Source organism: Syngnathus typhle, linkage group LG4 (assembly GCF_033458585.1).
Source record: "Syngnathus typhle isolate RoL2023-S1 ecotype Sweden linkage group LG4, RoL_Styp_1.0, whole genome shotgun sequence".
NCBI classification, from domain to species: domain Eukaryota; kingdom Metazoa; phylum Chordata; class Actinopteri; order Syngnathiformes; family Syngnathidae; genus Syngnathus; species Syngnathus typhle.
The window spans coordinates 16,263,414-16,275,970 of NC_083741.1; the positions used below are offsets into that span (position 1 = coordinate 16,263,414).

Genomic DNA, 12,557 nt, shown 5'->3' on the forward strand with positions numbered 1-12,557 from the left:
ATGCGCTGCCATTTTCCAGTTTAGGCCATAGGCCAATGTAATAAGTACATAACAGCATTTCAGTGTTTCCCCAAGATATGTTTTGTGGTTGTGTCAAAGGCCCCCGGGAAAAGAAAAAAAACAATATGTAGCTGTGTTACTAAACTCGCCATTGAACGGGATGATGAAATTCTGGGACATTGGATGGTGTGCCAATAAAGTGATTAAACAAGTGATTAAACCTGAAGCAGCAAAGGTTTTAATCTGTGCTGATTTTATCGTGGGACAGATGCACCCTACCTGATAATGACTTACAGGCTGATGCACTCCTGCTCATCTATTTGTTTACAGTTATCATCATCATCAGCTTAATGATAGCACTCTGATCATTTCTTCACATCGAATAAAGATATGGGAATCTCAAGGATTACATTATTTTTGTTTTATCTCATGTAAAACACTCCTTTACAATCTTTGAAACACGATGACAAACTTTTCCACCTCTCCTCCACACCTTATTGGAATGTGGTTTCATTGTACAATGTGTTCACAACTTCGGTTCTGTCGCACAGTGCATGTCTGTCTGTACCAACTTTTGATAGTTTGGGATTTTTCTTTACAGCGAGTTTTTAAAAAAATATCAATTTCATTTCCTTTTGCCTTTTTTCTTTTAAGAGAATTTAGCTGATTTCTTTTCTATACTTTTACAGCACGTCTGTTAGTTTATATTAATTTTACTGGTTAAAAAAAAGCTTTGTTTTAGCATACTTTTTACTACTTTCAGTACTAGTCTGTTTTTAACACAGGGAGTGAAGGTATTTGTCAAGTGCGGGATAAAAAAAAGTCAAAAACATTGTGCAACAGATGAAGAATAAAACAAATACAGATACTACACTGTATAACAGCCAATGGAAATGTAAGTGCAATCAGGGCTGAGCAAAGTACAAGTTCACAAATAGTGAGGCAGGACTGGCTGGTGGGATTCGAATTAATCCACTTGTGGACAGTCACCCTGGACTCGTGCTGTGGCCTGAAAGTAGCTCGGGATCTTTGCACACCCTACCTGGTTATGTTTTTGGTGGAGAAACTCAATGCATGGGGTGCTAATTATAAATTAGCCCAATGTTACGTAAGAGTGGGTCAGAAGTGTGCAATGGCTCACATTTTAGGAAAAGGCAGATAACAAAAGATTGACTTCACTGTTTAATTTCACACTTGATTGGCGGGCAGTCACTGCACCGAGGGTCTACTATTTGTATATAGACGAGTGGGGGGGGGGAAGCTATTTTTCCTTTATATGTCCCCTTCCATATTGGTTTCCACTGCTTCTGCATTGCAATGCCTCACCAAGAGTATATTTTTGGAATGTTATTTCAGGCACTTAAAAGCTGTTGAATAAGATATCCCAACAGTGATCACACCATACGTATATGTTCAATTCTGATAACTGCAAAGAGAAATCATTCATTTTGACAAGGTACTATATCTTGCCATCTATTTCATGTCACTTGAAAACATTAATAATAAAGTGAGTAAAATGCCGGCCAGGCATGATGTATTTATAGTGACAAATATTGGCATGAGTCATGTTCTAATGTTGTGCTTATATTTGTTTTCTAGACTAAGAAAGTTATTGATTGATTTATATGTGGTGGTGGAACCCACATGTTAATGATCACATTTCACCTTTTGCTATCAGTCATTCTTTACTAAGGTCCAACAAAGCAAAATGTCCTTTTGTCTTAATTGTACATCTGAAGGCCACTTTCTATATTATTCAATTTTTAAATTATGCTCTCATATGATTCACATGGGGGAACATGATTTTTTTTTCCCGTCTGCTGTCATGGATTTCATTGAGGCTGAGTAAAACCCCAAAAGTGAATGTTCTCTGTGGTTGCTCTGGCATGAAATTAAACAATTCTACATGTGTTGTGCACCATCTCTTACATGTTCGTGTGCCAGATCCAAGATGATCTTCAAAAACAAATTTCAGCTGTTCTTATCACAGTAATTGGAGAAGCTACTTTACATTTGTTTCATTAATGAGCTTCAAGTGAGTGGAATCAGTTTAAAACTAAGTTCAGGGTTTCAAACTAGGGTCAGGCTTTCAAACTCGGGTTTCAAACTAGGATTAGGGTTTCAAACTAGGGTTTTAAACTAGGTTTAGGGTTTCAAACTAGGGTTAGGGCTTCAAACTAAGGTTTAAAACTATGGTTAGGGATTCAAACTAGGGTAGGGATTCAAACTCGGGTTTCAAATTAAGGTTAGGGTTTCAAACTAGGGTTAGGGTTTTAAACTAGGGGTTTAAACTAGGGTTAGGGGTTTAAACTAGGGTTTCAAATGAGGTTTAGGGTTTCAAACTAGGATTGGGGATTCAGACTGGGGTTTAAAACGAGGGTTAGGGCTTCAAACTAGGGTTTCAACCTATGGTTAGGTTTTCAAACTAGGGTTAGGGTTACAAACTAAGGTTAGGGTTTGAACCCTGAGATGGACAAGTGGCACTCTTCCATAAGTGGGTAAAAAATGACCCATATTTGAATCAGTGTGTTTTTCAGTTTTTTGTAATTCTGGTAGAGAGTAATACACTTCTATGTTAATTAGGTATTTTATCTAGGCCCACACAACAACGATTTAATGTTTGAAATATCTTTATTTTGAACTTTTGAACTTATTTGAAAAACAATTACCTAGAACAGTCATAGAAAAATGTGAACATTGTGAACATCCATTGTGTGTGTGTGTGTGTGTGTCTGTCTCTGGTCTTCTTATTGTGAAGTGCAAGGTATGGCATATATCTTCCAACATCCATAGCCTTGTAAATGGGATTCTCCCAAACAGCTCATGGACTGATACATATAGTTCTACTCACTTCCTGCAAACAGGATCAATCCAATGAAGACCATCAATTCTTCTTTGGTGACATTAACCCTTGTTTTAAAGTCTGATTAGCAGGGTTTTATTTTGAAATCTATGAAAAGAAAAAGTGGCATCTTTGAACTAATGTGAACTGCCGTTCAGAACCGTTCATTTGCCCCAGAACGAGCATGTTCACGAAAACGTTCACGAAGCAAAAATGCGCTACGTTCAGTTCATGTTCGACCAAAATATGAACAAGTTCAATTCGGGCAGTCTCCAAGTTCCCCCTTCATGGCACAGATGTGCTGGGAGTGGAGTAGATCCAAGTTTGGGTCATTTATCACAGAGCTTGCAAACTCCATGGAGACAAATTCCGACACACCACAACTAATGTGCTATTTGTGAAAAGTGTCGCAGTGTGAAGAGCATAGAACACACGAGAGAAGTATAATCATGCAAATTGCACACTGGAAGGTTTTCGCTGCTTTGAGCCCAGGACGTCACCGCTGTGCTTCCATCACGAACAAACACATCACCTAATTATTTATTTTTTATTGACCTGTCAGTACACAGCCTCAGTTTGAAAGAAACTTGTGAGACCAAGGCAGCACACATTGCCCAAGTGGTTGTATAAAAACTTTATTCTCAAATAATATCTTCAAAATAGCTGATAGTGTGAGTCAGTCTCCTTGACAACAGGTTATGAGGCGGCATTCACAAACTGTATGCTTGCACACATTATGACTCCCCACACTATTTATTTCTCACTTTAGATCTTTTATCAGAGGACATAAATGTAGGAAAGGAGGATTTGAAACATTGCAGCAGAATCAAAATTAAATGGGAGCCTCCATAACGTGTTAATTTGTTACAATTTAATCCAGTGGTTGCTTTTTGTTTGGGCCAACATGAAATATGAAAATCTGCGACTGCAACTGTTGTTTGTAGTTACAAATGTATTGAGCTACTCTTACACAAGAACACACTAGTAAAGGAGCCATCGTTAACTCATCCATGATTCTGATGACAATAACATTTAAAGTCTTGGGCTCACCACACAGTTTTCAACAAAACTTTACTTGGTTTGCATGTTCCTGTGTAAGAGCAACATCAGTTGTTCTGATAATTGATCCTGGCTCTGAATCATTTGATATGGGCCATAATACCAAAAACATTGATTTATTTCAATAAACAACATATTTGCCAATCTACATCATTGATCATAAAAAGTACAGCATGTTCAATAATATGTATGTAGATTTATTTTTAAACAAACTCTCCATAAAAAATAGATTTCTGTACAAAAATGTCTTTTCTGTTGCACCTACTTCAAGTTAAGCGGCACATAAGGATGGCGAGTCGACAGAAAATGATAATGAAGATGAACACTGCCGTCTTCCTGAAGGACCTCCCATGTGTTAAAAAACATTTGTTGAAACAATTGTGTCATAAATGAGCCACTTGGAACTGGAGTGGGTAAAGGCCATTTTTAAATCCTGAAATAAGGGGGAAAAAAATATTGCACTCTATGTAACGTTCATTAGTGCACCAATCAAACAGATTCCATTTCCAAGATGGACACTCTCACAATACGAGGCTTCATCTCGGGCTGAAACATTTCAGACAGTGAGCTTCAGCTTTTGAACGATGAATCGGAAAGTAAGCAGTGCTTTTTGTGCATCTGCAAGCCAGTACAAGTGAATGTTATTTATAACATTTCTTGACCATTGATAGACATGATGGATGTCTGGAAGGGACTAAAATCTGAGGAAACCAGCAATTCTGTAAAAAAAAAAAAGCATCTAGAAGAAGTAATCATTGGTACGTAATCCACCAAGACAATACAAATCCCTCAAAATTTAAAGCAGCAATAAACTCAAATCACTTTGCTGCAAAGATGGAGGTAGCCCACTCTAGTTTAGTGGCTCAAATATAATTCACACAAAGAAAAGAAAATACAATATCATTGTAATGTGTACCAAGGAGCAAAACAACAGGATTGCGACCATTACGTGGATTGAAGCAAGGTGACAGACAACCAATTTGAAGCAAGCACATTCAAATACATGACAAGTTTGTCCAAGATAGAACTTTGAGAATAGGAAGACACAAGGAACATTGAATCTGATTAGTAATTGCATGAATACTGAGAAATTCAAATGTTTGATGTAAAAATAAATAAATAAATACATATATAAATAAATAAGGACTTGGCTGTAAAATCTATTCTTTCCAGGTGGGTAAACTCAGTGCTTCACCGCATCTCAATGCTGGTTGCTGAGAGGAAAATCTGGTGCTTAGTAATTGTTCTCACTAGATAAAACCAAACTTAAAACTTCAGATAGTTGCTGCAGGCGAGAGACCCTATTATGGTATGAGTAACCTTTGTGGAAGCGCATACACTCACTGTGCATTTACCTCAAATTCCGCGGCTGCACGAGCTCCTAAATGTAACGTCTCACAACGCAGCTCTAATCTTTTACAGGGCAGAATAAACAGGAGTCTACATTTTTTTGTGATCAGGCGCACTAGGAGATCAGCCGTGTGCCATCAGGAGATAAAAATAGACCTTTTATTATGCCTGTGGAAACCTAGCAGCCTCTTAATTTCTGCCTCCATTATGCCCTTCTGGCTCTGTGGAAAATCTCAAATGATTTAATGAGATCAATTCAGGGAGCTACTGAGTGCATAACAGCAAACAAAAGAAAAACAAAAGAAAAAAGATGCAAGTCACAATATTATGATGAGGCATTGTTAGTAGTTTTGTTGTGTGCGGCACGCTTTCATCCTAACAGCAGTGCCATTCACTTTGCTAATATTTACATGTAGATTTGTTTTGCGTTAATATGAATACACGTGTAACAATTTCTTCTTTTTTCCTAGGAATGAAAAATCTTCTCATGCCAGACAGTTTTTCCATAGAGGAAATTGATTTCTTCTAATTCTTAATGTTCAAGATTATTATGGACTGACTCCATTCAAAAGCAATACGACAAAATAGAAAGTTAATGCTGACAAAGTCATGGAGGTTAACGAAAAAAAGCCCGAAGTACAACCCTAATGTGAGAACGCTGTACGCAGAGTGTGAATCTAGCCTGTAGACACTGAAAAGCCAATACTGACAACGGTTACAAAACTCAACACAGCCTCTTTGACAAGCTTGCGAATCATTTTAGACGCTTGGATGATGATGCTGGATCATGAAATATAGCGTTATAACGTTTTGATTTCAAATGTCAGGTGAGAAGCTGGATACTCAGCTTCTGTTTGCGGCAGTGAAAAAAACAAGTTAATTCCTATAAATGTTATGTCTTAACTTTGTAGGGTATTCAATTGAATATAGGTTAAAAGGGAGTTGAGTTCATCAACACCTTGCAGTGCTCACATCTCAAATTTCTGCTTGTAAGTCCAAGCAAAACAAATTAAAATGAATTTGCAGCTGAATGACTCATGTCTCAAAAGGCTCCTTAGTCGGATCATTTGTATCTCAAGGCACTACTGTAAAATTATTTATCGTGCTGCACTTTTGCATCACTGTATTTTTAATATTTTCACGTTTTTGTTTACGTTCGTGTGACAAAGTGAGGGGTATCAGTAATGTGACTCACCTTGCGAATAGCTAGAACTTTGATAGAACGTTAATAGAACTAAACTGTATCACTCCCAGAGGCGAATTTAGCCATGAGACTTGACCGATTCATTGAGCGTTATAGAGTTTGTTTCTTGCAATCTGTTTGGAAAACAACTTTTTAAAGATACGCTGCCTTGTATTGATTTGGAGGCTGAAATACAGCAATAAACAGCTTGTTTGTTTAGATAAATTGCACCTTTAAGTGATAAAGTCTCAGGCTGTGTGCTCTTTAAAGTTGTGTGTGTGTGTGTGCATTAAAAGATGTGAAATGGGTGGCGCATGAAAGTGGAAGTGGTGGAGCATCAAACATCTTTTTAAAGACTTGCTTGTTTCTGAAAACTTCTACTGTCTACTACTTTTAATGAAGTCGACTGGATCCTATGTCATCTCTGTGTGCTATTTGGGTGAGCATTAAGAGTAACAGCAGTGTTCAGTATGAGCTTTCAGAAACAGACACGGTCAATAACACAACATGGCGCCGGTAAACACGGGAGGTCCATAGGTAAACTCGTCTTAACTTTCTGGGTGGGCTAGAACGTTGTCACGGCAACAACAAAAAGCAGGGTAAAGCAGGTGCTCGCACCTTCAGCGGGCGTGAAATATAAATGTGTATATACAAACACTCTGTAACCCTGTATTTAGCCGTCTGTAATCTTTTCTTTTTTAAGATAGAGGCTCTGAATAAAATTCTCTTAATTTGAAGGAGTTATTTTCTAAACCCATTTCAGACCCCCAAAATTACTTTTTTTTCACAACCCAGTCAGAAAAACACACTAGTGCAAAATTTGTGCAATTTAAGAGTCTATATAAAGTTTATAGTTGGGGGGGGGGGGGGCTCCCCAGCAGCAGATTGGGAAGTCCCATTGGGCCACTGGGTTTTGAACATAAAAGTCTGTTCATGAAAATCTTCACGGAAGAAAAATGCCAGAAGAGACAATTTGCCTCTGTTTCCGTAGCAACCTGTCCTCGTCCCAGCAGAGAACTTCCTCCGTCCATTTGTCTAATTTCACTCAGTCTTCTCAGTATGTTCATCCACTTTTGATTTTGTGACTGACTGGTACAAAATATCACTTGGCTGATATTCTCTTCTCACCGGAGACTTGAAGATGACGTCGGGTCGATGAACCTGACAGTTCATTGCCTCCAGGTCTCCCCCTTTGTTTAGTCAGCAAGCACGCATTCCTGGCCAGTCCAAGTATGACACTAAGACTATTTGATTGTATTTGACATCTCTCTGGGAAACTCACAATTGTGTAAAGCATCTCAATAATTTGAGTTTCCGGCTCATCGTAGTCTAGCTATGTTGGACTTTTGTGTTTATAGGTTGTAAGACAATCCGATTCCTGTCACTCATAGAGCAACTTATTATGGGGCACTTTTTTATGGGGAATTTACGTCACAACAGCAACAGTCCACCACTACAGTATAGGGGAGTTGAAAAATTCTAAAGGTTCAGCCTAATTGTTGACAAAAAGGCAATGCTGTAAAACAGTTCAAGTTGCGGGTAACGACAATCACCAAAATTAACTCCCATGGCTGTCCTGCTTGAATAAAATAAAACCAGGAAGTCACTATCTCAGGTAACAGTATTCTTCACTTTAAGATATAAATAATTTGCCTGGTGGAACTTTAGCCAGTATGTTTACTGAATCTACTGGGTATCTGGCAATGTCACAGCAAACTGTGTATTTTTTGGAAAACAAACAAACACACCTTTCAAATCCAGGTTTAGTCCTGTCAAAGCCATCCTAATGCCCACCGGGGAAGTTTGTCCTGCACCGTTTGTGCTGACGTATGAACCATCTAATTAGGATTTTAAGCCTAAAGAGGTGGAAGGGGGAGGACTGGTTCCCCTGTGGGTCCGACCTCGCATCAGTCAAACATGTCTGGCCTGCAGCAGTGGAGACTTTTTACCACTGTGCATATGTGTGTGTGTGTGTGTGTGTGTGTATATATGTGTGTATATATATATATAATACAAGGCCATGGAATTAGATTGGGCCAACCAACTATTAGTGTGGGAGGAAAGGTACGCGAAGGCCATTGGTGCAGTTCATACTTTAAATTGGACGTTGGAGAAAAAAAACCTCGGAAATTTGGAGTTGTCTGTTTTTCCTTCATCTCTGAACACGTATCCGCGGACCTCACCTTTTAATGACGTCACCGTCTAATTTGAGCAAAGACGGAGGCGGAAGATGCTCATGTGACGTAGGAGCAGAGGCACATAACTGTGTCGGGTATGCCGAAGAGCACGCCGCCGCACAGACTGCTCCACATGATGAGTGCCAATCATGAGTTTGCTCATTCGTCCTGATGGTTGAACCACATCACGGACAGCCCGGTTGGACTGTGCTACTAATCGAAGTAGCGGCGGATATGCTGGACTTATACCACAGTGCATACTGTGTTGAGCGTGGTGTCGAATCGAACGGCTTTAGCCTCAGTGGGCTTCATGTTCGTGTCGTACATTGGGTTTTCGAATGATGCTTGACCATTGGTGCTTTCATGGCCCACGTAGCCATTGAACTGGACCTTAGGACGGGTTCTGGAAATCAGAAGACAAATTGTTGTTATAGCAGATATCATTTGAGAATGTTACATGATAAATAAAAAACATGACCTGTACAGTGATTTGAACTGCCAAGTACCCATCTGCTCTTGACGTATTCTAAACCAAAAGTTTCAATTTCAAACAAATATCTCATTTAGGATAATTTCTCACAGCGGCGACACAAAACTGTTTAACTATCACTGTTAAGGGAAAAACACAGCAGTCAATGAAATAATTAGAAATTAGTAAAAATAATACTGAATAGATAAAAACTAAATCTATATTGTTCAGAATTGTTGTCCAACAGAATTAAGACACTAATCAAACTGGCCCAGACAAATGTGATAGAACTCTCAACAAGTTTGTTGCACACCTTTCAAGGCAATCCAACAATTTCTGAAGCTGTCAATAAAACGTGTGCATCTTCTCAGAGAAGGCCACTTCAGAATAGTCCAGGGTTTTGCTCTTAGCAATTCTTCAGTGTTTTTAAGCTGTGTTTTGGGCCACTATCATCATGCAAGACTCTTAACCTGCAGGTGAGATGAAACTGTGTGACACTGAGCAGAATAATTCCAGAATGCCTTGACAGCATTGAGATATGATTGTACGCTGCACAGATTGAAGATCCCCTGCGCCAGATGTAGAAAAGCCATCCCAGAAAATGGCATCCTTCATCTTTTACAGTAGGTGCAGTGTTCTCTTTCTTTGAGCTTAGAGCCGATGTGACTCGCTCCACTTTACGCAAGGACATTTCAGTGACCACTGTTATTTTTTCTTTAACAGGAGGCAAGAAATAATTTTGCCTGCATTGTATGAGGATTGTGTATTTGAAACACTCTTCGGCTACAATCTCATTAACTCTGTGCGTGTGTGTGTGTGTGTGCATGCGTGGGTGTGCGTGCATTGGTAAAATCCAACCCCAGGGAGCCACAATGCCCACCTTATGGGCTACACCTATTACTATACAAACGTGCACACACACAAAAAAAATCACACAACAAAGACTCCCCTGCATGGCAGTAGTTCAACTCACTACATTAGCTTCTGTTTGTGACTCTGTGTGCAATACTTTAATTTTATCGCTGGGATGAAAAACAGCACATTTAATTGCTTTGACAGTATTATAGGGTCTGCACAGGCATACAGGCCAAAGCAGGACAAACTGCAGGGGACACTCTCTCACTCTTAGACTTTCATTAAAAACACTTTGTTGTAAAATGCAATGATAAAACACTATAGCGACAATATTGTCGCTGTTGGCTTGGTGTTGTGGAAGATTGTGTTAGCATGCAAACAGGGCATGAACTGGCAATCTGAAAGTTTTGGCAGATGAGTCACAAGGCAATCACCGCCATGTGAGGTGTGTTGCATGAACTCTCACAAACACATCTTGCCAAGATTCAATGATAAGCCAATGACCAAAAAGCAGCATTTGAATTGAAAATGCCCAGAAATTAATATAAGGCAAAAAAAAAAGGACAGAAGGAAAAAAAACGACTCAGGCATCATTATTGGCAACCACACTGTACCCCACTTTCCTCATGTTTATAATTCACAAGTGGACACAGGGTAAAAGCTTTCATACCGGTAATTAAATTGTGCGTTTGCTGTTCTGTAAACAAAATAATTCTATGAACAACGGTGAATTGATGTATGCTAGTGGAATACAATAGAAGTCCTTAAATATGTCATTCCGTCAGATACCGTCAAATAAAAGGCTTTTCTCATCTTAGCAAATTGCAGTTAATGAATGGAAAATTTGAAATGAATGATGATTCAAACAGCGAAAAGATTTTCCAAAGCCAAATGCCGTTCTTAAATACGTATTATGCATAGAAATACAGTAGATAACAAATCAAACAGAACAAAAGAATAATTTTCTGCTTAACATAAAGAAAAGAAAACATAAAAAGCAATAGCAATCACTAGCAATCGTATATTTGTTCCTGATGACATCATGCTGACAGAAATGACAATGAAAATAAAGACAAACTGCAATTTGCTTTTTCTAGCTTCAAATGAATGCTGTTCAGACACAGTAGGGCTGCACAGCTTTGGTTGCTTAGAAGCAAATCGAATTGTATGTTAGCCAAATTTAGAGTGTGTGAATTTTATTTATTTGTATTTATTTGTTTGTTGTTTTTATATTGCATCACAATATTAATATTCCCTGCATTGTGCAGCCATACTCCAAAGCATGAAATAAACCTAAAAACTGTAAACAAGCGATGGTGAGGTTGGCGGAGAATGTGGCGGCGGGAGGAGGTCTGGTTGCCATTGGAAACCAGGTCAATGACAGGTGTCTGTCTTACCTGCCGCCAGGCCCCCAGGTGTCTTTTGGTCTTTCATTGTCATCCGTGTCAGCAGACAATGTCCTGCATACAACCATCAACTTTAACGTCTAAGAACATGGCACAAGCACGAGAGCAGCTTGGCTAAGCAGTTTAATGCCAATAATTCTCAAGTGTGGCGGAAGTACAACTAGTCATATGTGGGCTACCTCTAGTGGTAAACAGAAGAATGCTTAAACTGGGCAACTTTTTTTTATGTAATCAAAGACAGGAGTAATTTAGATGGGTGATTTGAACTATTCCTTCCCTTTTTTTTTTATGGTGAATGTGAAGTTCCTTCTTAGCGGACAAACAAATAATTCAATTTTTTTTACTTTTAAACTGTAGCTGCTACAGCCAACAAGAGTGACGTCATGAAGCTGTTATAGCAAAATTACAGTTTTAAGCACCTCAAATGAGTAAAAGGCTCACTGATGAAAACTTTGTACAATGAAAGAGAAGAGAGATCGTCCTGTATATTTTAATTAGAATTTGTTTTTTGTTTTTTTGTTTTATTTTTCAGCGTCAATTCTTCATTCAGCAATGTGATCAACAGAAGTTGCATTTTTAATGTGTTCCATAAATAAAGATGAGTTGAGTAGTCCAGTACAGTATATTTTTTTATGGACAGTTCAGTTGTATTTAACTTTTAAGTGGAATACATTTGACTTTATAATTTATTTGTTGAATAACCAAATGACTGTTGTAGAATGTAAAGTCTGGCAGCATTCCCTTCTGCAATGAAAATGAGAAACAAATATGCTGCCACCTATTGAGTTGGCTATAATTGTTGATTATGCAGTAAACTCCTTGAGATGCAACATCTTTGCCATGGGGTCCCACACAAGAAATAAAACAAATGCGGCAATCCAAAATACCACTCCAGATAGGATATACAAAAGAACAAAAAAACGAAAACACAGTTTCACCAGATGGAAAAGAAACAAGTCCAATTATTTCATAAAAATGCAAGATAAAAATAATATTGTAAGATAAAACAAGAGATTGTCGTGTAACGGGCCATTAGATTATAATTGAAAACTGACAATCAGTTGAAACTGAAGTTCATTTCCATATGATCCAGCCATTGTAGATACATATCTATAATTGTTGGTTGACTGACTAGGGTTTCATATATTGAGAGCGCCTATACAATCATCAACATCATTGTGTCAGACACAGTCATTAACTAGCAGTCTGAAGAGAC

General features: G+C 38.4%; 1 protein-coding gene across 2 annotated transcripts in view; it reads right to left on the reverse strand.

Annotated features, from left to right (window-relative positions):
- Positions 1-3,461: 3,461 nt before the first annotated feature.
- Positions 3,462-12,557, reverse strand: part of LOC133152939 (CUB and sushi domain-containing protein 1-like) — a 290,934-nt gene continuing 281,838 nt past the window's right edge. Inside the window, exons 75-76 of one of the 2 annotated variants that reach the window (XM_061276927.1) lie at positions 11,333-11,395; positions 3,462-9,014 (exon numbers count right to left, since the gene is read on the reverse strand). In XM_061276927.1, the coding sequence (XP_061132911.1) occupies positions 8,855-9,014; positions 11,333-11,395 (223 nt within the window). In that variant the 3' untranslated portion in view covers positions 3,462-8,854. The remainder of the gene's footprint in view (positions 9,015-11,332; positions 11,396-12,557) is intronic. The other variant, XM_061276928.1, reaches the window with a different exon arrangement.